General features: G+C 47.4%; 1 protein-coding gene across 2 annotated transcripts in view; it reads right to left on the minus strand.

Annotated features, from left to right (window-relative positions):
* Clic5 (chloride intracellular channel 5) overlaps positions 1–20,780 on the minus strand; it is a 96,250-nt gene that overhangs the window by 32,259 nt on the left and 43,211 nt on the right. For both annotated transcript variants that reach the window (XM_036168253.1, XM_036168254.1), the window contains exons 2-4: positions 14,313–14,422; positions 9,825–9,950; positions 2,807–2,913 (exon numbers count right to left, since the gene is read on the minus strand). In XM_036168253.1, the coding sequence (XP_036024146.1) occupies positions 2,807–2,913; positions 9,825–9,950; positions 14,313–14,422 (343 nt within the window). The remainder of the gene's footprint in view (positions 1–2,806; positions 2,914–9,824; positions 9,951–14,312; positions 14,423–20,780) is intronic.

A 20,780-nucleotide genomic window follows, 5' to 3' on the forward strand; every position in this document is an offset into this window, starting at 1 on the left:
ACCTTTGGGTGTGTCTACGAGGGTATTTCCACAGAGGTTTTGGGAGGAAGGAAGGTCCACCCTGACGTGGGTGGCGCCCTCTCCTGGGCCAGGTCCTGGATTTAATGAAATGGATAAAAGGAGAAAACAAGTTGAGTACATCGGCTTCCACCGGCTTCCTGACTGTGGATACACTGTGAACAGCGGCCTTGAGTCCCTGCCCCATGCCTTCCTTCCAAGATAGACTGTACCCTCAAACTTTGAGTCAACGTGGCCCTCCCTTCATTAAAAGTCGCTCTTCTCTTCTGCTTGTCACTGCAGTCGGAAAATACCTATCACAGGTTGTGTTAGTCTCCTCAGACTCAAAGCAACAAAAGACCTCTAGCTGGGTGACTTCAAATTATGGGATATCCCTCACAGTTCAGGAAGACAGAACTTTCTGGATTAAATGTCAACCTTTCCTTTGCTCTTTCTGTTTCTGGAAAGCCTTGGCTGTGTCTGTGTGTGTGTGTGTGTGTCTGTCTGTCTGTCTCTGTGTGTGTCTGTGTGTGTGTGTGTGTCTGTCTGTCTGTGTATGTGTCTGTGTGTGTCTGTGTGTGTCTGTGTGTCTGTGTCTGTGTCTGTGCCTGAGCCTTGCCTGTGTCTGTGGCTGTGGCCATGACTGTGGCTATAGCTGTGGCTGTGGCTGTGGCCATGACTGTGGCTATAGCTGTGGCCATGACTGTGGCTGTGGCCATGACTGTGGCTATAGCTGTGGCCGTGACTGTGGCTGTGGCTGTGGCTGTGGCCATGACTGTGGCTGTGACTGTGACTGTGGCTGTGGCTGTGGCTGTGGCCATGACTGTGGCTGTGGCCATGACTGTGGCTATAGCTGTGACTGTGGCTGTGGCTGTGGCTGTGGCTGTGGCTGTGGCCATGACTGTGGCTATAGCTGTGGCTGTGGCTGTGGCCATGACTGTGGCTGTGGCTGTGGCCATGACTGTGGCTGTGGCTGTGGCCATGACTGTGGCTGTGGCTGCATGACTTCACTGTCAGATTCTGTCTTCATGTGATCCTCTGCCCCTCATCTCTGTGTCCTCTTTTTATGAGGACAACAGCCATTGGATTTAGGGAGCACACTAAGTGCAAGATGAACTCATTTTGAGATCCCGAGCTAATCTCATCTACAAAGACCTCTTTTCCAAATAAGGCCATATTCCAAGGGTCCAGGTGGGCAGGTGCATGTAATCTGGGGGGGGGGGGCATTATTCAATGAACTAAAGGATCCAAACTGTAATGAAACAAGATCACCAAGTATGCTTCAAATATTTCCCATATACTGTCTTCTGTCCTCCAAAGATTTCTCTCTTACTGTGTTTCTAAATGTCCTTCTGGCAGCTGTTGTTGTCCAAGGGAGAAAATCAAGGACACACAGACTGGCACTGCAAGTTCTGGCCTCTTTTCTCAATGTCTGGCCTTAGCCTATTCCCACCTTCCTGACTTCCTGCACACTGTGACCTTAGTCTAGTTTGAAATCCTTCTAGAAACTTCCTCAGGGGATGGACTCCTACTTCAGGTGCCTTCGTAGAAGCTGCCTTTCCTCTTGCCAGCCCATTAACCAGCTCTTTCCACTCCCTTTGATTAAACCATACTATGCTGTCTGTCTTCAAATTAGACTGTGTATGACTCGAAGCCTTCCTCCTACACCAACAGGCACAGGAGACTGTGGGCACAAAGCTACCTGGTACCTGACAATCTTGACTTTCTGCCAGTGGACTGTGTTCTCAAACTGTGAGCCAACTAATCCTTCCTTGACTTCCCCTACCTTCCTCCCATCCTGAACTCTGTCATGAATCTCTTTGAACCTCCAGGTTCAAACCAAGATCCCAGTAGCTGTAACCAGAGTTTCCCCTTTCTACTATGCTGGTTCTGTTCTCACTGTTCACCATTTTTTCTCCCACGGGTACTCAGAGACACCTCTGATCTGAATTCCACAAGCACCTGCTATGTTCCTGTGGTCCACTGTGCATCACTGACTATTTTGTTCACAAAGCATCCTATGGCATTTCCTCTGCTTGGGTTGGTACTGGGTCCCAGGGATCTAGCTCACCCTCTCTCCCCATGGTCAAGGGAATGCTCTTCTTCACCTCTTTCCTTTGAGGGTCTCACAACCACTCTTCAGGGCCCACACAGTCACCTCAGAAATCTTTAAAGAATGCTGCTGAATGAGGGACTGAAATTTCCATGAGCTTAAATGTGGTGTACTCAGACCCCTCTGACAGGGCATCACAGGAGAAGCAGGTCCTAGGATTGCAGCCAATGCCAGGAAGTAAGGGCTGTGTGGAGGAGGATGCTGGACTTTCCGAAGTCCTTCCCTAGGCTCCCCACATTCATAACAGCAAAGAGAATTAGGTCCGTAGGGTTCACCAAATTTTGACCCTCATTGCCTGATGCGTGTTTCCTGTCATCTCCAGAAAAGCTTTTCCAGGACTATGAAGAAGTGGAAAGTTGTGTCCCATTGTGAACACAGGTGGAGTCACATGTCTGGGGAAAATGCAGAACACCAAGAACCCTTCCAGGCCATGCCTTCTGCTGTGTGATAAGGTAGTTTCCAAAGCAAGCTACACCCCTGCCTCTGAGTCAGCAATAGCATGCTCTTGTTTCTCCTACAATGCAAGCAGCAAGTTCTGGGTCCTCCCTTCTGAGTCAGGAGGTTGAGCACAGATGAGAAAATAACAAGCAGCATTGGTTCCAGAAGCTTCTCTGGCCTGGTGGTATGACATGGCCGCGAGGAAACCAAAGATGCACCACTTGGCATGAAGCAGGCCCTGGCCAGAGGGTCACTCACCTGCATTGTTCTGCTGCTTGGTGTTTTTGATGTAGGCTGAGAATTTGGAGAAGATGTCAATGCCTGCAGTGTTGGACTCGCGGTGTTTCGCAGCCAGTTTGGGGTACCTGGAAGGGAAGGCACGGTGTTCTATGAAACTGTGAGAATAGGGGTCTTCAGTTTGCATCACAGGGGGCAGCATTCTCTTTCCTGGCTGAAAACCACCATCTTCTGGGATTTTGTAGTCATACTACAGGAAGGGTGGGTACCCAGCCCTCAGTCATAATAAAGGAATCAGAGGCCAGTGAGGTACTGAGCGACTCAACCAGAGTGACTCAGCCTGTTGGACAAGGAAGCAGAATGCCATCTGTAGGCCTCTTCCTGGAACCACCACCAATGGTACACAGCGACCCAGGGCTGGCCTGTGTCAGGTGGGGGTCTCTGCTATTTCCCCTGAGCTCATGAAAATACCCATCTGGTGTCAGGCCTTCCACTGCCATGCTAGCTCTCCAGAGCTAGCAGATGCCCAACTCATTTCTGCAAAGGAAGAGTGTCCCCTGTGTGCTTCTAAAATGCCATTCTGGTGCTTACTACATGTGTGCGGTAATAAAAACGTAATGCAGCTCAGCCCAAAGGTCTTGCATTCCTTGTCACTTGGTTTCCCAAATTTGCATGGGGACTTACAAGGATCCTCACTCCATCCCCTACACTGTTTCTCATTTTGAAGTTAAAAAAAATACAAGAGATAGGGCCAGGCTTGGGATCTTTGGCATTGAGATGGACTGAGGAGGAAAGCTCACCTGTGTGGGAATCCTTGGACTCAACCCAGCACCATCATCACATGGGTGATGCTCATTTTTAATAAAGAACAACACAAAACAAAACCCAACCATTATTTTCACAAAGTTGTTATGTATATGGCCAGTCAGAAGTGGGCAGAGACAGAGGCAAGTGGCTCCTTACATTAACAATAAGCGGGCAGGTCTTTGCGATCTGGAGTGAACGGTTTTACTCTATGTTTCTGGTTGCTTTGTTTATTAAGCAAAATTCTTTCATTCAGATTTTATGTTTTCAACCAAAGAAGTCTTTAAAAATCATTTGCTATGGGGTTGGGGAGAGAGTTCAGTCAGTAAAGACAGCGAGCTAAAGGCCTGAATTTGACTCCCAGAATGTATGTCAAAAGATGAGGCTGGCAGCATGCTTGTTATCCCAGCGCTGGAGAGGTGGGGACTGGAAGACCTCTGCAGTTCTCTGGTCAGGCAGACTGTGCTATCTGGTGAGTTTCAGGCCTGAGGGAGATCCAGGCTCAAAAGACAAGAGAGAAGGTGATGCTCGAGGTGACACTCCAGTTGACCTTGGCCTCCATACACACATGCACACACGTGTGCATACACCTGCGTGTGTGTGCAAACACACAAAAACCATCTGCCATCATTCTTTCATTCCTTTGTTCTTTGATGATCTCATTAACTAGGACTGTCCTGCTCTTGGGGCCATGGCAGGTTTAATGTCAGAGACACTGCCCTTGAAAAGTCTTCAGGAACATGTAAGACCTGGCTCTCAGCCACCAGGCAGGTGTAGAAGGACCCAATTCTCCCATTTTATAGCAAAGGCTGTTGGAGGCCCGGGGAAAAGGATCATTTAAGGACCTGAGAATTGTTAAGGGCCAATAAGAAGCTGGTTTTGTGACTGTAAAGCGGTGTTCTTCCTGCTCCATGTCTGATGACAAGGAACACTCACTAGCACTGACTGGCTGCCCTGTGCTGGGTGTGGTCCTAAGCCTCCTGGAAGGAACGGTGCCTAAGTGAATAAGAGCCAGCTTGATCTGGGGACCCCCCACCTCTGCTTCCTGAGTGCTGGATTAAAGGTGCTGCTGTGTCTGCCTGGCTTTGGAGTTTGTTCTGAGGCTCTGGACTTTGGAACTCACACGCGGGAGAGTGTTTCTTTTCCTCCATGATCACTGCGTCCTCACTTCACCCAGCCCTCATCTAGAGGCTGCTTAACAGCTCTGAATATTCTGACCTTTGACTGAGCACCTGCTTGTCATGTCCATGCTTTTTAAGAATAAGAGCCCTGTGGCTTGGTGGTAGTGGCATATGCCTTTAATCCCAGCACGCGCGAGGCAGAGGCAGGTGAATCTCTGTGAGTTCAAGGCCAGCCTGGTCTACAAAGTGAGTTCCAGGACAGCCAGGGCTACACAGAGAAACCCTGTCTTGAAAAACAAACAAAAAAAGAATAAGAGCCTTGACGTTTGGCAGTCTAACTTCTTCATTAAAATCCATCTCTCCTACAATCGGTGGTTTAAAACCTAAGGTTATGAGCTGTACTTAGGACTGTGCCCAAGAAAGCCATGGAACAGGCATGAATTTGGTTTCTCACTATTATTGTTGAATGAGCTCTTCTTGTAAAGCACTGGCTATGTGGTAGTTTCGTCTACACCAGCACTGTAAGAGCACCATCAAGGCCCTCCATTTGTAGATCTGGATGTGTGCAGCAATTTCCATCAAACCAAACCCATCCCTTCCTGGAGTATGGAGGGAATCATGTAAGATTCCAGAAGCTCAGGGAGTCACATGATCCACAAGGCTCCTCTCTAAGGCTCCCTGGGGAAGAGGAAGTTCCTCTGTGGAGCTGGGTTCAAGTTGTACAGGAGTTCAGGGATGCAGCCGTCACCCGACATTGATTTCATAAGCGGTTACCATTCTGGGGTTCACCTTTGAGTCGCCTATGATCCTGCAAGTCACCCTAATGAATGCATTAGTTTGCCAAGCTGGACTTGGGTGGAGTCATTTCACGGTCTATTGTGGTGCCTTCCTTGGGCTGAACAGAAATTTGTTCATGTTGCCTTGCAAAATATCACATAGTGCTTGGGAATCAAAATTAGAGAAGTGTTTTTTTGTCTGTTCTGTTTTAAATTTTCCTGTAGCAGCAAATGTGCATACTTACTAACGATCCACGGGTTTTTCTACATTTCCTAGTGGGTTACACTGTGGTCATGTGACTAGATTATAGCCAATGGAAAAGGATGGAGTAGGGTGATGTAACATGGCTCTGGTCCTTGGAAGCAATGTGTGAGCCCCTCTTTTTGCTTTTCTCTGCTGAAGACACCTTGGAAGCTGTGTAGAAATAGCTACAAAGTGGAAGAGGACCACACCATCCACCGAGACTCTGCTTAGGGGGCAAATGCCCTTGTCCTAATAAGCCAGTGTACTCATGTTACTACACGAGAGGACTGCCTGTCAGCATAGACCTGAAACCAAGTCACAGGCTCCAGGACTCACGTTCAAGCCATGCAGCATCCTGTGGGAGCTTCGGAAGCTGTGTCTGTACCTCTCAGAGGGACAGGAGAGCATAATCCGGCTCTACTGCTGCAAGGGATCTCTATACATTTTTAACAAAACAATGCAATCACAGTGCTTGATTTGGAGCCTTGTTAACACTCACTGCATGCCTGCCACCTGACTGATGGCCTGGCACACCATGTGACCAGCTGACTGAATTCTTCAGTTTGTGTGTGTGTGTGTGTGTGTGTGTGTGTGTGTGTGTGTGTGTGATGTGCATGTATGTACTCATGTTTTTATGTGTGGTCTGTGTGGGTATGTGTGTGCGTGTGTGTGTGTGTGTGTGTGTGTGTGTGTGTGTGTGTGTGTGTGTGTGATGTGCATGTATGTACTCATGTTTTTATGTGTGGTCTGTGTGGGTATGTGTGTGCATGCATAGGGAGCCCGAGATTGATGTCTGGAACCATCTTCCATCACACTGAATTTCCATTTTATTCTCATTTGTTCACGTAGGGTCTCTCAGTCAAATCCAGAGCTCCCCAATATGGCTAATCTAGCTAATCCAGCTCTGGGGGATACCCTGCCTCTGCTTTCCACTAGACAGGTGAGTTTCTAAACTCTTGTCTTCATGCTTGCAAGACAAACACTCAGTGCTGAGCCATCTCACTGGTCCCCCACCCCCTGAATTCTTCTCCCAATTTCTACCCACTAGGATTATTTTAAAACAGTCAGTTCTAGGAAAGTCCTCTGTGAAAGCTATGCAGGCACAGGTTTAAGGCTGGAAGAGATCTTGAAGGACCTAGAGTGTCACCCCTTCATTTCCAAGATGACCACACCAGGAGGGATAGGGCCTTGCCTAAAGCCACACAGGATGTGCAACTGGTTGCTAGGCAGCAATGCTTCTCAGTTCTGCATCCTAGACACTCTGGCTATGGGATGGAGACCACAGGCAAGGGCCATGTTTGTCTCAATAATAACTCTCCATGAGCTCCTGTACCTTTTTCCTGAGCCTGAGCTGAAAAGGTTCACAGAAAGGAGGCATGTTCGTCCCATTTAGAAACCAGGATTATTCATCACGACACCAAATGCTCGTGGAACCAAAAGGAATTGTTTTTTAAAGTGTTGGAGTATTTGTATGTGATTTCCTCTCCTTTAAAAACAAAACTAAGGGAGAAAAGTCTCAGCTCGCTGGAAGTTTCCACAAACAGCAGCATGATGTCAAACACATGGCTTCGCAGCATCAGGAAACAGGGAGTTTTGCTGCCCCCTGGAGAAGCAGAAGGCCAGGCAACAGAACTGTGTGGGCCTCTGGATGCAAACCACCCCACCTTCCTGCCCAAGTTAGTGGGGAGGTTGGCCATGCTGCTGCCTTGAGGGCAGACTGGCAGGACTCTGAGCTGAGAACCGAGGCATTAGTTTAGTAATATTTACTGGCTGGTAAGTGCAGCCCCTGCCCCACCCTGATGGCACAGAGGCATAGAAGGACACTGGATGGTCTTGTCACTAAGGTCCTTACTTTAAGAGGCCTCTGAAGGAGCTCACTTAACGACCTCGAGGACCTAGATAGGCATGTTAGTAGCATGGCAGGAATGCCCTTCATCACAACTCCTACACAACTGAAGTCCAGAAAAGACCTGGGTAGAACGCAGCATGTTCAGCACCCATAGCATGGGTGAGCAGCAGGGAGAAGCTAGAATGGCCTTGCCCAACACTGCTAGGTCCTGCTAGGACTGTTGAAATTTTACAACCTGATTTAAAAAAAAAAAAAAAAAGACAATGAATTTGATAATGACCTTCTTCAGGAAGAAAGTTCAAAAATGTACATAATCCCAGGGTCTTTGTGCCCCTTGCGGACATTGGCCCAGGTGATGAGAGCCAGGGGTCTTGGCTAACCTGACTGTGAAGAACCAGGATGGCAACTGTCTGGGAGGGAACATGTTCTTCATGGAGGAGGCCTGAAGCCAAGAGCAGAGATGGGATGGGTCGAGGTGTCACAAATGTCCCCTGGCAGAGCCTATCCCACCTATCAGCGTGACAGAAAACCATGTGGACATGTCCTCCTTGCCAGACTGGGTGGAAGACATTCCTGCATAAAAGGATTTGTTCCAAGGAGACAATATTAACCTCCCCGGGCAATGTCTGGACTCCCCTTGAGTTACTGAAAACAGTTATTCATGTGGGATTTGTGAGCAGCACAAACCGCAAAGGAGGTTGAGTCCCGGGGAGCAAGAAAGAGGAGTCGGCCCCTTCAGGACACTTCCATCCCAGTAGCTGGCTGGTGTTCTGTTCACAGACATCTGTGGCTTCTGGCTGTGGCCTGCTGGGTGCTGTGTGTGGCTGCACTAACTGAACTAATGCCCTTATTGAAAGTCTATACCCAGCCCCTTCCAATGGGCTGCAGGCAGCTTCCTCTTCAGTGTGAAAATGAACTGTCCTAGCGTGGTAACTTAGGATGTCCCTAAGGAAGAACATTTCCTTGCTTGGGGTTTCATCAGAGATAAGTAATTTTCCAACTGTAAGGTATCAGTGGTTGCCGTGGGCTATCCCATGGTGCTACTATAAAAACATGAGGATAAGGATAGCCCCTCCTCCCAGGCCCTAGGGCTGATGAGAGGGTGACAAGATTCGGAGAGTGCGGTGCCTGACACACGGGAACTACATGTGCTGACAGGTAAACACAACTTGAGTAAACACAAGCCGGTGATGGGTGGTCCCACTCCACTTCCCTTACCAATCCCCTTGCTCCTCTCCCTCGCCCGAGGCCTTCCTTCTGTCTTGCCTGAACCAACACTACCAGTTAGCTCCCCCTACCTGACTCTGATCCTATAGCCTATTTGTTATGGATGTTTTCATTTTAGACAAGATCCCATGTACCCCAGCTAGTCTTGAACTTCCTGCACTCCAAAGAGTGACTTCAAATCCTCCTGACTCGACCTCCCGAGGGCTGAGAATACAGGCATGCACCAACACACTTGGTTTGTGTGTAGCTAGGGATTGAACTCAGCACTTCTCGCGTGCCAGATAAGCACCCTACCAACTGAGCTATGTCCTCAGCCCTTTGCACCACTTCCTTTCCCAGCCCCCAGGCAAGTCTTAGAGCTGAATGTCCAAGGTGTGTGTTGAAGATCGTCCCTGAGTCCACACTGCGTTCTGTAAGCAGGGCCAGTTTTCGGGTTTAACAATGAGGAATGATTGCTTTAATCTCTGATTACAGTATTCTACAAGGAATGAGCCTAGGCTCCGGCATCTTTTAGAGTGTGTCTCTTCTCTCCTCTTGGATCAGCAGCTGCTAATCTGCCCCTGGGAGATCTTTCAGCTCTGGCACCTGCCTGTCCCAGTCAGTATTGGCTGTTTATCTGTGACTTGGTCAGACTTGTGACTCCTGGTGTGCTTTCAGGAGCCAGCTGTCCCTTTCCTGGTCTGCCATCATTATGTCACCTTTCATCTAGCCTCTGAAGGTGAGGGAATCTGCCCCATCTCAAGTTTTTCCAGGTATGGTGAGCTAGAGTCAGGAAAACAGGCCTAATGGGTGAAGGAGAGCTAATGATCTCCCCAGAGCACCTGAAGTCACTCTGTGTAGGAACTGATGGGCAATACCTACTGGCATCTGGCCTTAGTGGACCCACTTTGAGATTGGCATTCCACACTGCTGAAAAGGAGAGGGCCCTGCTCCAAAGTGAAGTAGCCCCTTTGGGAATCTGCCTTCCCACAGCTACCCCTCTCCCTTCCCACAGCTCTGCAAAGAATCAGCTCATTACTTCTCAGGGGTTAAGGTCTCCTCCAGGAACTCTTCTATTTTGTTGACATCAGTCTTCACATCCCCATTGAAGGTCAGGAAGGGAGGATGTGCGCCAGGAGCGAGGTTGTGCAGGTCTGCTGGCTTTCTGTGGAGAGAGTGAGATTCAGGGTATGGCGGGAGCCAGGGGCCCTCCTGTTCTGAGATGTCTTTAACTCCAGTCTGGCCTAATCAGCATGCCCATAGCATAACCAGGTCTGTGGTAAGGGGGTAAGAAGTAGAAGCTGCATCCAGCTCTGCAGGCCTATGATGTGACACAGAAAACTCGTCTGGGGGAAGGAGATAGCAGAGGGACCTCACAAGATGAAGCTGAGCACAACTGGAAAAATCTGGAGAGAATCATGGTGACTGTAAATTAGCTCCCAGCTTTAACTGCAGGGCTGTGCTTCTAAACCCTGCTTCACCAGTGAGTCTAACGAAACACACAATTCCAGGCTTGACAAATGAACACACTGGGGCTGAAGAGACGGCTCAGTGGTTAAGGACACAGCCGGCTAGCCAGAGGAACTGGTGCCCTCTTCTGGCCTCTTCACGTACTGCACACACACAAAGTAAATAGACACACATGGAAGTAAAACATTGTAAAATAACATTTTAAATTAAAAAAAGAATGATTTTAGCTGTGAAAATAGAGATCAAAAGTTGGCCTGATATTGATAAAAACTCCAACCCAACTGTGAAAGTTTTGAGCTTTCCACTGAATGTGCGAGAGCAGGAGGCAGCGGTCCTACTGGCAACCTGTTAATAATCCACCAGAGTTCACCTTTATTGTTTTTTGTTTTTAATCTTAATTTGAGCACAAACTGTTCTTAAAGTATGGCTATTGTAATTTTAATCTTACTAGAAATTAGTTGTTTTGTGAAGTTTTTTTTTTTTTTTTTTTTCTCGAGACAGGGTTTCTCTGTGTAGCTTTGGAGCCTTTCCTGGAAATCGCTTTGTAGACCAGGCTGGCCTCAAACTCACAGAGATGTGCCTGCCTCTACTTCCCAAGTGCTGGGATTAAAGGCATGTGCCACCAAGTATTTTTAAAATTCTGTTCAATATAAGTCACTTTAAAATCTGCCAAGTCAGAAATGGAATCTTTTAAAACAACTTTTGAGAGTATTTAGGGGTTACTTCAGATTATAAATGATCAATTTCCAAGGAATCAGAGCCTCATTCTTCTAACAGGACTTCTAACAGTAAATTCGGCATGTGTGTAGGGAAGCTGATCCCTTTTGCCACCGGTTTCCCTGGGACCAGGAAGACACTTAGCTGACACAGTCCCTCAGAAGAGAGAATACAGGCCCATCACCCCAACTAGATCGGGTGAGCTGAGGCAGGAAGATCTCAAATTCAAGGCCAGCTTGGGCTCCAGAATGAATTCAAGGTTTAGTCTGTGCAACTTATCAAGACACCATATCAAAGCAGAAAGCACAAAGGGAGAGCTGGGGTTCCGGCAGAACATTTGCCTAGTATGTGTGAAGCCCTGGGCTCATTTCCCACTTCCTCACACCAAAGCAATGAAGAAAGAAGGCCTCTGTGTATGCTGCTCACATTCATAATCAAGTGTCAGTGAACCCCACTACCTCCGAGGCACACGGTGGGGACAGGGAGGTGGTGAAGTTCCCTACGATCCAGAGAGGCAGGCAGAGATGTTGGAGATGAGTAGGGGAAATGTGGAGCACACATCCAGCGAATGAACAAGTAACTAACTGAACTTTCTGGACTCTGCCCTCAGTACTGCCTGGTGTGGACTCCGTTTGTGCTGGATAGCAGACTGATGGCCACTGAGGAGGTACCTCTGGTGACAGCGACAAGGGGGACCTGCCTCTGTTCCTGCCAGTGACATGGTGTGCTTCTGCAATGCCTCCTGCCAGACTGTCACAGGTGAGAGCAAGGATGGAGGAGGGAGAGGAGGGCCTTGGCGACCTAGAGAGAGTGGAGAACCAGAGGGCGGCACTGGGGAAGGAGAGAGGGGCTGGTGGCAGCAGTCTCTGGACACGTGAAGTATCCACTGCCCTGTATGTTCTCTGAGTTCACAACATTCCTGTGGACACTGGAGCTCAAAATATGAGATGGAGGCATTGTAAGAAGTCAACAAGAGGGGCAGAGGCCTCTGTAAGGAGACAAATTCCTGACCTAATCAGTTAGGGAGGGGACAAGAAGAATTTCAATGACATGCTGCTCCCATGTCACTCCCAACAGGCCACTCTCCAGACTCACTCTGTGACACTTGGAACTCAGACAACTGAGACTCAAGTATTTTTAAAATCTAATTTACTTGGAGCCTTTGTTGACTCTGTGTGTGTCCTCCCTCCACAAAGGGAGGACATTCTTTGCCGGTCCCTCCTGTTTAGCAACTGACACTGGCAAGGAAGGAAGTCCTCACTGGCTTCATTTTCGAGCAGTCACTGTGGCTTAAAGATACAGCGATCTGTTGATAGGCTGGTGGTGTGGTTTTGTTTCTGGGATACTGCCTACACTTTGACTGCTGGATTCTGACACCTTGGGGACATGCTGCCTTCTGAAGCTTAGCTGGGTGTTGCCCAAAGATTGCTGGCCAGTCATATTCCTCCTCTACGTGTAGACCTCTTATTAGCACTTAGAATTGAAATTCCAGAATTATGTATTTCCAGATCTGACTTGTAAACTATTTCATGTGCCTCATTTTTCTTTAGCTCCTCTGATTAACAGTGCCATGGGGACAGGAACATTGCTAAGATGAAACATTACTGCTGGGTTTCAAGTTCATGCAGCAGGCCAAGTAGAACCCCAAACATAAATGCATGACCTTTATAACCCCTCAACAGCACTCCAATGGATTATGAAGGCATTGCTTTTTAATCATCATTGGACAGATGAAGAAACTGGGGCTCAGAAAAGTTCAAGACCACTCAGCCAATCAACGGTGGTGCCAGAGTAAGAGATCATTTTTCCTAGAAATTAGAATATATGTACATGTAGATGATGCTGTAAGGTATGATGGTGCTACTCATTCAGCCTGCCTCAGAGAGGTGTTGGCAGGACCAGGTCCGGTAATGTGTGTGTGAGAGAGAGAGAGACCAAGGCATCCCTAAGATGCTGGAGGGACTCCCTTCTCCAGTTTGAGCTCCAGCTGGGAACTCCAGAGAGCTCCACACGTGAGAATCTAAGGACTCCAGTCTCTGTGGAAGCAAGTTCCTCCCCAGGCTCTGGAGTCAACTCTTTTTAGTGGTTACGGACATGAGCTGCATGGCAGACACATGTTCCCTTATTGCACTAAAGCCAACAACAGACACTAGGATCTTAGTAGCAGCCCCTCCTATTTATGACTGGGCATGTGGGGCAGGTCACCTTGGTGGGTCAGTCTCAGCTTTTTTGTATAATATGGAGTCATGGACTTTCCCTTATGAATTACATAGTGCAGGATTTTACACAGGAAAGCCCTCCGTGGTTATAAAGTTCTGAGACTGTGGATGTTATAACTGTGTGAAATGTTAAATAATGATTATGCCTAGCTCCAGATAGTAGGGGCTAGGAGAGTTTAAAGGAAGGCCACTCAGAGAGTGATGGGATACAGAGGCCTTACCAAGGAATTGGGGCTGAAGTTGAGCCTGGAGGCGGGTAGTCTGCAGTTCTGAAGAGATGAGAAAGAGAAGCCTGTCTACACAGAAGAAACCTCCTAGCTGGGATCAAGAGTAGCCAGAGGCAGGCCAGCCTATAGGCAGATGGGACACAGTGAGAAGCATAGAGAGAAGCATAAAGCACAGGCTGCTTTGGATGCTTTTCCACTGTGGGCAGAGGGATGCTGTAAAGAATTTCTGGGCACCAGTAGCTCCAGTGGAGTAAGAAGCCTGCTAGGATTCAAGACTTCTAGTGAGAGGACCAGGACTACAGCTCAGTGGTAGAGCACTTGAATAGTGTAGTGTGCATGAGGTTCCAAGTTTGGGTTTTCAGCACAATAAATAAATATGAATAAAAGTATGCTCCAAAGCTCAAGTGAACAGACACTATCAAGCCATTTCTTTCCTTCATGCAGTTGTCTGGTCTAGAACTCTCACACTGTGGATTCTGAGAGGGAAGGTAAAGGATCAGAAATGGTCTGGATTCCAATTTCCTGAGCACTCAGTCATCACTCCTAAAGTCCCACCAGGGTCCCACAAATGCAATGTCTGTGCTATTGTAATAGATATTATGCTCTTAGATGCCTGTGCCCATCTTTGAGACAGACTCTCCTTGATTGGCTATATGATTTCTTTTTCTTCTTCCTGCTAATCAGCTCTTGATGATCAGGGCAGTGAAGCACAGCCCCGAGGGAGGTCCTGGCCTTTTCAACCTCCTTTGTGTCCTGGCCTCTGGGAACGGTTCTGGGAAATGAGATGGAATCCACCAGAGGCTGCCTAGAGCCACAGGATGGCATGGGTTTCCTCTCAGGCCAGCTTAGTCTTCCTTGTGCTGGGTGTTCCCTCATGGACATATGGCCCTTTACCTTTTCAGATCCACAGTGGTGACATTGAACACGACTCCTTTCAGCCAGAGGATCATGAAGAGTCGCTGAGAGAAGGGACAGTTGCCAATGCTCTCCCCGTCAATTCCAGCCTGGAAGAGAGAGGGGCAGATGCCTGAGGCCCAGGGCACAAAGAACAAAAGAACATGGATGCTATTGAACAGACTCTGGGCTTACAGCCACATCCCAGCTGACTTCAGGGACTCATCTCTGTTTCCCTAACATTTGTGAAGAGCAATGCCTTGTACCTTGCATGGTCCTCATAAATGCTGAATTGAAGTTTCTAACATGAGATGTTCTAGAATCAGAGCCTTCTGAAACTTCAGAATCTTGACATCAGGTTAAAACCAAGACCTGCAGCCACCCAAGAGTCTGATACACACAACATTTTACACATCCATAAAATCAGCTAGTCTATGCTTGGACATCCCCATGGACCAGAAAGCCTCCCTTTCTGAGGATGCTCCAGTTACACCTGCTTTCCTTCACTAATGCTCAGCCAAAATATATTCTTCTGTTGTTTTGGTCCTTATGATAGGGACAGAAGGGATTTATAGCAACACCTTTGCATTCTAGATCATAAAGGTATATTTATACTCCACCTTCTTATACTTCTACCTTGTAGAAGGGAATCTGCATGTACATGTTAAGATAGCTTAGCACATACCATGTTAATGATTTGTTTATTCTGAGTTACCCCCTTTATCCAGGCCAGAAGCCCGTGAAGGAATGAATACAAGATTGATACCAGCAGAAACCAACCTGACTCACTGTTTCAAGAAATGCCCAAACCTAAATATCCACAAAATGAAGGGAGAATGCAAAGGCTGAGGAGAGAAGTACAGACATGGAGTCTCAGGAGTGTGGCTGACCACCTGACCAGAGTGATGGGACTGAATTTCAGAATGACTGACAGCCTTTGCTCCGCCCCTTTCTCCAATTCCATCTGCTGGCTGGAGATGAGCTAGAAGAGAGACTCATAGGGTGTTAATATATTGCATTTTGAGACTACAAGCTCTGTAGATAAAGCTCAAGTAACAATGAGTATGGGCTCTGGGGCTCTTGCTCCTTAAGGATGTCACAAGGACAGAACCTTGGGCTGTGATTCCACCTCCTACAGCCAGGAAAAATCACCAAAAGTAGTACTTTAATCTTTACGGCACTTAGCTCTGCCTAGTACACATCTGTTTTATTCAACAAACACGTATTGGAGTTTAGTGGTGTGTTAGGGAAGATGGAGAAAACTGCCCTGAAGAGGTTTATTAAAAAATGTGTGTGAGCTGGGCAGTGGTGGTGCATGCGTTTAATCCCAGCACTCTGGAGGCAGAAGCAGGTGGATCTCTTGAGTTTGAGGCCAGCCTGGTCTACAGAGCGAGTTCCAGGACAGCCAGGGCTACACCGAGAACCCCTGTCTTGAAAAACAAAACAAAAAACAAACAAACAAACAAAGTGTGTGTGTGTGTGTGTGTGTGTATGTGTGTGTGTGTGTGTGCGCGCGCCTGTGGAGGCCAGAAGAGGACATTAGATTCTTGGAGCATGAGCTGCAAAGAGTTGTGAGCTGTCCTGTGTGGGTGCTGGGAACTGAACTTGGTCCTCTGGAAGAGCAGCAACCAGTCTTAATCACTGAGCCATCTCTCTAGCACACGAAGAAGCTGATTTTTAATCTTTTTTAATTTGCAGGAGTTTTATTTATTTATGTGTACATGGGCATGTCTGGGTGGATAAGCCTGTGTGAGTGCATACACCCACATGTCAGTGGGTATGTCAGTGTCTGTGGAGGCTGGAAGAGAGCTGGAGTTCCAGGCAGCTGTAAGCTGTTGGACATGGGCATTGGGATCTGAACGGGGGTCCTCTGGAAAAGCAGCAACAAGAACTTTTAACCACTGAGCCGCTGGTCCAGCCCCAGGGAGGGTTTTCAAATGCCTTCCCTCTGAGAGCACGTGGTCTTCACCAGGGTGGGTCAGGAGGTTGACCGGACTGTCTGCAACAATAGTGACAGCACTGAGTGCTGGCATCTCTCCCGTCCACCTCTCATGGTCCTCCTCAACAGAGCGTCCAACAGGCAAGTTTACCTCTACCCTGAGGGGACCTCAGAGAACTGAGCTGTATAGAGCGCTCATTCTCAACAAACTTGAGAACAGACAAGAGAGGCTGGCAAACTGGTCTCTGTGTGACTGATTTCCAGTGGTTCTTTTCCCTTCCTCAACATGGCACTCTGAGGAAGAATTTTCCTTCAGACTCCTGTCTCTGATGTTGGCTTCTCTGGAGCTTTCTCACCTAGTAGCTGGACATGGAACTCCGCAGGCTGTAAGGACCCTTAGGATTTCCCCCAAAGCTAGAAACCATGCAGATAACATCCAGGAACAAGGGCTATTAGGATTTTTGGGGGGGTCTTTTTTCAATTTTCATGTGGTGTGTGCAGTATGTGTATACATGTGTTGCACACTTAGCGTGTGTGGGGATACATACATGTACATGCATGTGGAGACCTGAGGCTGATGTCTGTCAGGAATCATCTTTGATTACTCTTCCACTTGATTCATTGAGACAGGCTCTCTTAACCCCAAGGCTCACTGATATGGCTAGTCTTGCTAGCCAGCTTTTTCCATCCATCCTGTCTTTGCCTTCCAGAACTTCCAGAGCTGGTATGCCGCCGTGCCTGCCCAACCACCTGGCATTTTTGTAAGTTCTATGGCTCTAAACTTCAGGCCTCAGCAAGCACGTTAACAGTGAACTGCCTACCCACAGCAAGGTTTTTCTTTTAAGAGCGGAAAAAGTGCATTTCCAAAGTGCGGCCTTCCTTTTATTTCCCCCTGAGGTCTGCACAGCTGTGGTGTCCAGATGTTAGGCATGGGTGCATCCTCTCATGATTAGAGCATGATCAGCTATTCCTGGCTGATGTCTACCTTGCAAAATTGAGAACCCAGCAGAGGCCCCCATTTATCACAAAAAACTGAAGCCTTTGATAGCTTTGGTGGGGAATTGTTACTATATGTCTTTTACCTTCTTAACCACACAAAGAGCTCTCATCACTATCCAGGTCTCACTTTCTCTCTTGGGTCCATCCCCAGGACCCAAGACAGCCTGGGCCGCCACCACCAGAAGTGGACACTTGACACAGAACTAAAAGTCCCACAACACATTTAGAGAGATGGTGACCTCGTTCATCACAGTCCAGTGCAAACGCGTTCATCATGTCCAGTCCCTGAGAATTCCTCCCACAGCACTCAGCAGGTCCATATCTCCACCCCAGGGGCAGCTATATGTAGGTGACAAAGGATGTGCATTTAAAACTTGTTCTGGAACCCACGTTCACATATCATCATCTATTTCACTCTCGTGCTGATGGGAGGATAAGGAACTGAAAGAGAGACAAGGAAACACCAGAGTTCGCCTGGGTTCTGTGATGCTCTCTGTAATTCCAGCAGGATAGAGAGGTCAGGGTTAGCCTGGGCTTCTTAGGGGGTTCATGGCTAGCCTGGGCTTCCTAGGGAGTTCACAGACAACCTCTACATGCTAAGATCCCATCCCAGTAAATTTATTTATTTATTTTTCAATTTGTTGTGTGCATGTTTGTGTGTATGTGTGTATGTCACAGTGAGTGTGTGGAGGTCAGAAGGCAACTTATGACAAGTAGGTTCTCTCTCTCCACCATATAGATCCTGAGAATCAGGTTGTCAGACTTAGTGGCAGGCAGTTTGACCAGCTGAGCTATCTTACCACCACCACCCACACCCACACACACCAAATTTTTAGAAAGGAATTCTTGGCCGACAAAAATCTCATACAATAATTGTCATGTTAATAACAATAATGATGGTCTGTTTTATCAGGAACCAGGGTCTAAAAGATTTACATCTATTACCAACCAATTTCTTTGCTCCCTGAGAGAAGCCTGTGAAATGGCATCTTACCAGCCCTTATAGATTGGAAACTGAAGCACAGAGAAACTGTCTACTTGGCCAATGTTCCCACCATGGTAAGGCCAGGATTGAGCCCAGTGGTCTGCCTCCAGATTTGGTGCTCTTAACACTTTTCTGGGGGTCTTTAGCTTCAGCCATAATATGGTTTTCCAGAATCCCAGGACCCATGCAGTAAAATGATGACCTTGAGTTAGGCATGGGCACCCCCTCCAGTCCTTCTGTGTTACTCATGCCCAAATACAGGGAGTGCTGTGTTTTGTAGGTCCTTGTGGTTTCAAAACGTGTTCGTAATGTCTTAAATTAGGATCTAACAAACAAAAGTTGCTGCTGTGGTCTAGATGAGAAATGTCTCCCATAGGCTCATGTGTTGACAACTTGGTCCCCAGCTCGGGGCACTGTTTGGGAAGGTCATGGGACCTGGAGAAGAGGGAGCTTGCTGGAGGGGAAGACTTCAGGTTTATAGCCCAGCCCCACCTCCAGTCTTCTTCCTGCTTCCTGTCACCCAAGATGTGAGAAGATGGGGAGTCTCACTCTAGTCTCTTGCCTCCCAACCACAATGGACTGTGCTCCCTCCAACTGTGAGCCAAACAAACCCAACCTTCTTTAAGCTGTTTTCAGCAGATATGTTGTTATGGCAACAAGGAAAGTAACTACTACAGTTGTCAAGAACCCATCAAAATGGTAAGGATTCTGCTGGTTTGCTCTCACAACCCTGCAGCCCACTGTCCATTTTCCCTTTTCTCATCAGCTCTGTGGTTCTCATCAGCTGTTTAAGAAATGGGCTGAAGTGGCAAGTTTGTGGTACTGACTCAAAGCAGATAAGGCTCTGTACCTTTAAGTGTGAGGTCTCTAATCCAAAGGGTTCTGCTGGGAAAGGGTACAAATGTGGTACGCTAGGCTGAGTACTGTTGCCCCAAATAATCTCTATCTGGAACCCAAGAATGGGCCTCATTGGGAAATAGACTTTTCAGACTCAATCAAGTTTAACCTCAAATCCTCTTCCTCCTTCTCCTCCTCCTCCTCTTCCTCCTCCTCCCTTCCTTCTCCTCTTTCTCCTTTTTTCTGTTCCTCTTCCTCCTCATCTTTATTCTCTTCCTCCTCCTCCTTTTTTTCTTTCTTCTTTAAGTTCAAATTGGGGACAGAAATATCGAAGCCCTGCAGGTTTGTATATGACTAAACGATGATGCACATGGGATTCACTTTATGGTTAGAGTTGCTGTCGTTACAAGCATAGAACATGAGCACTCAGAATAGCTCCCCAGATGTCTTTGTTTATAGAATTCTAGGCCTTAGTCAAGAGTCAACAAGCCTCTGTGCAGTGGCACAGACCTCCACCATGCCCTGTGCTCAGGGGGTTGTGGGTGGAGAAATCTCTCAATTCAGAGGACAAACACAGGAGGAACCATTGCCAGGGTTCACTGGCCAGGGGTCCCCAGTTAGGCCTCTCTCACATTTCTCACAGAGGGAGGCTGGGGAAAGCCAGGGCCCATGCTGTGCTGGCGGATGGTACATTTTACAAGCAGGCACATGTCTGTTCTCTGTGAAGCCATTATGTTGCTGTCCAGAGAAATATGCTGCAACTAAACACTTTCCAAAGGAGTCCAAGTGTCAAAGACGGGAAGGGAGTGGGACCCAGAAGTCTTTGTGTTTTCTCAACATCCGGGAACTGCTGTCACAAATATTTAAGGACCCTCCACACTGTTCACTAGACCTGATTATAGCTCTCAATGCTTGGATTAAAAAAAGCTCAAGCTGGAATTCCTCCATCTCAAAAACACATCAAAACACAGGAAATGAAAAAGTGATTAAAAAAAAAAAAAAAAACTACATCCCCAAATAGACAAAACTCCTTTCGATGTGGGCTTATTTGAAGAAGTCTTCTTGCTTGAATTTTCTGTGGCCATCCAGTTCCTAACAGAGGAAGCTTGCTTTCCTCTTAATTAGGGCATGCTCAGAGGGTTCACTTTCCCCTCTTGATATACCTTTTGTTATTGCGAAATGGTACCAAAATTAGTTCTAAAATTGGTCATGATGCCATTTCCCTTATATCCATGAACGGAATCTCTAATTCCCAGAATGTGTATACCAAACAAAGGCATCTTGACATGAAACCACTTTTTTTCTGATACGTTTGGCCTTTGAGATCCTGGGATAGCTGAGATTCTTCAGTTATGGACATCCTCCTGTCTGCTCTACTTGGTCCTAATGTTGAGTTTGGGTCTTGAATCTTAATAGTCTGGACAGACTTTAGAGAAATCACAGAATCTGTCATCCTCCTCCTAAGCGGAGTTTAGCTAAGTGAGTCTCAACCCCAGATTCACAGACATGACATATTATAAGTTTATGGCACTGGGATCAAATCAGAGTCATGAGATTTATTAAAAGCCCCTAAGTCTGGGACTTTCTGGAAAAATCTGTGCAGAATCAGTATTTAAGAATAAGTCAATAAAGCATGCTTGTAGCACTTGGAATTTCCACCCTAGTACTTATTAAAAATGCAGTGTCTGGGCTCCTCTCTTGGATGTGC

Source organism: Onychomys torridus, chromosome 18, assembly GCF_903995425.1.
Source record: "Onychomys torridus chromosome 18, mOncTor1.1, whole genome shotgun sequence".
Lineage (NCBI taxonomy): Eukaryota > Metazoa > Chordata > Mammalia > Rodentia > Cricetidae > Onychomys > Onychomys torridus.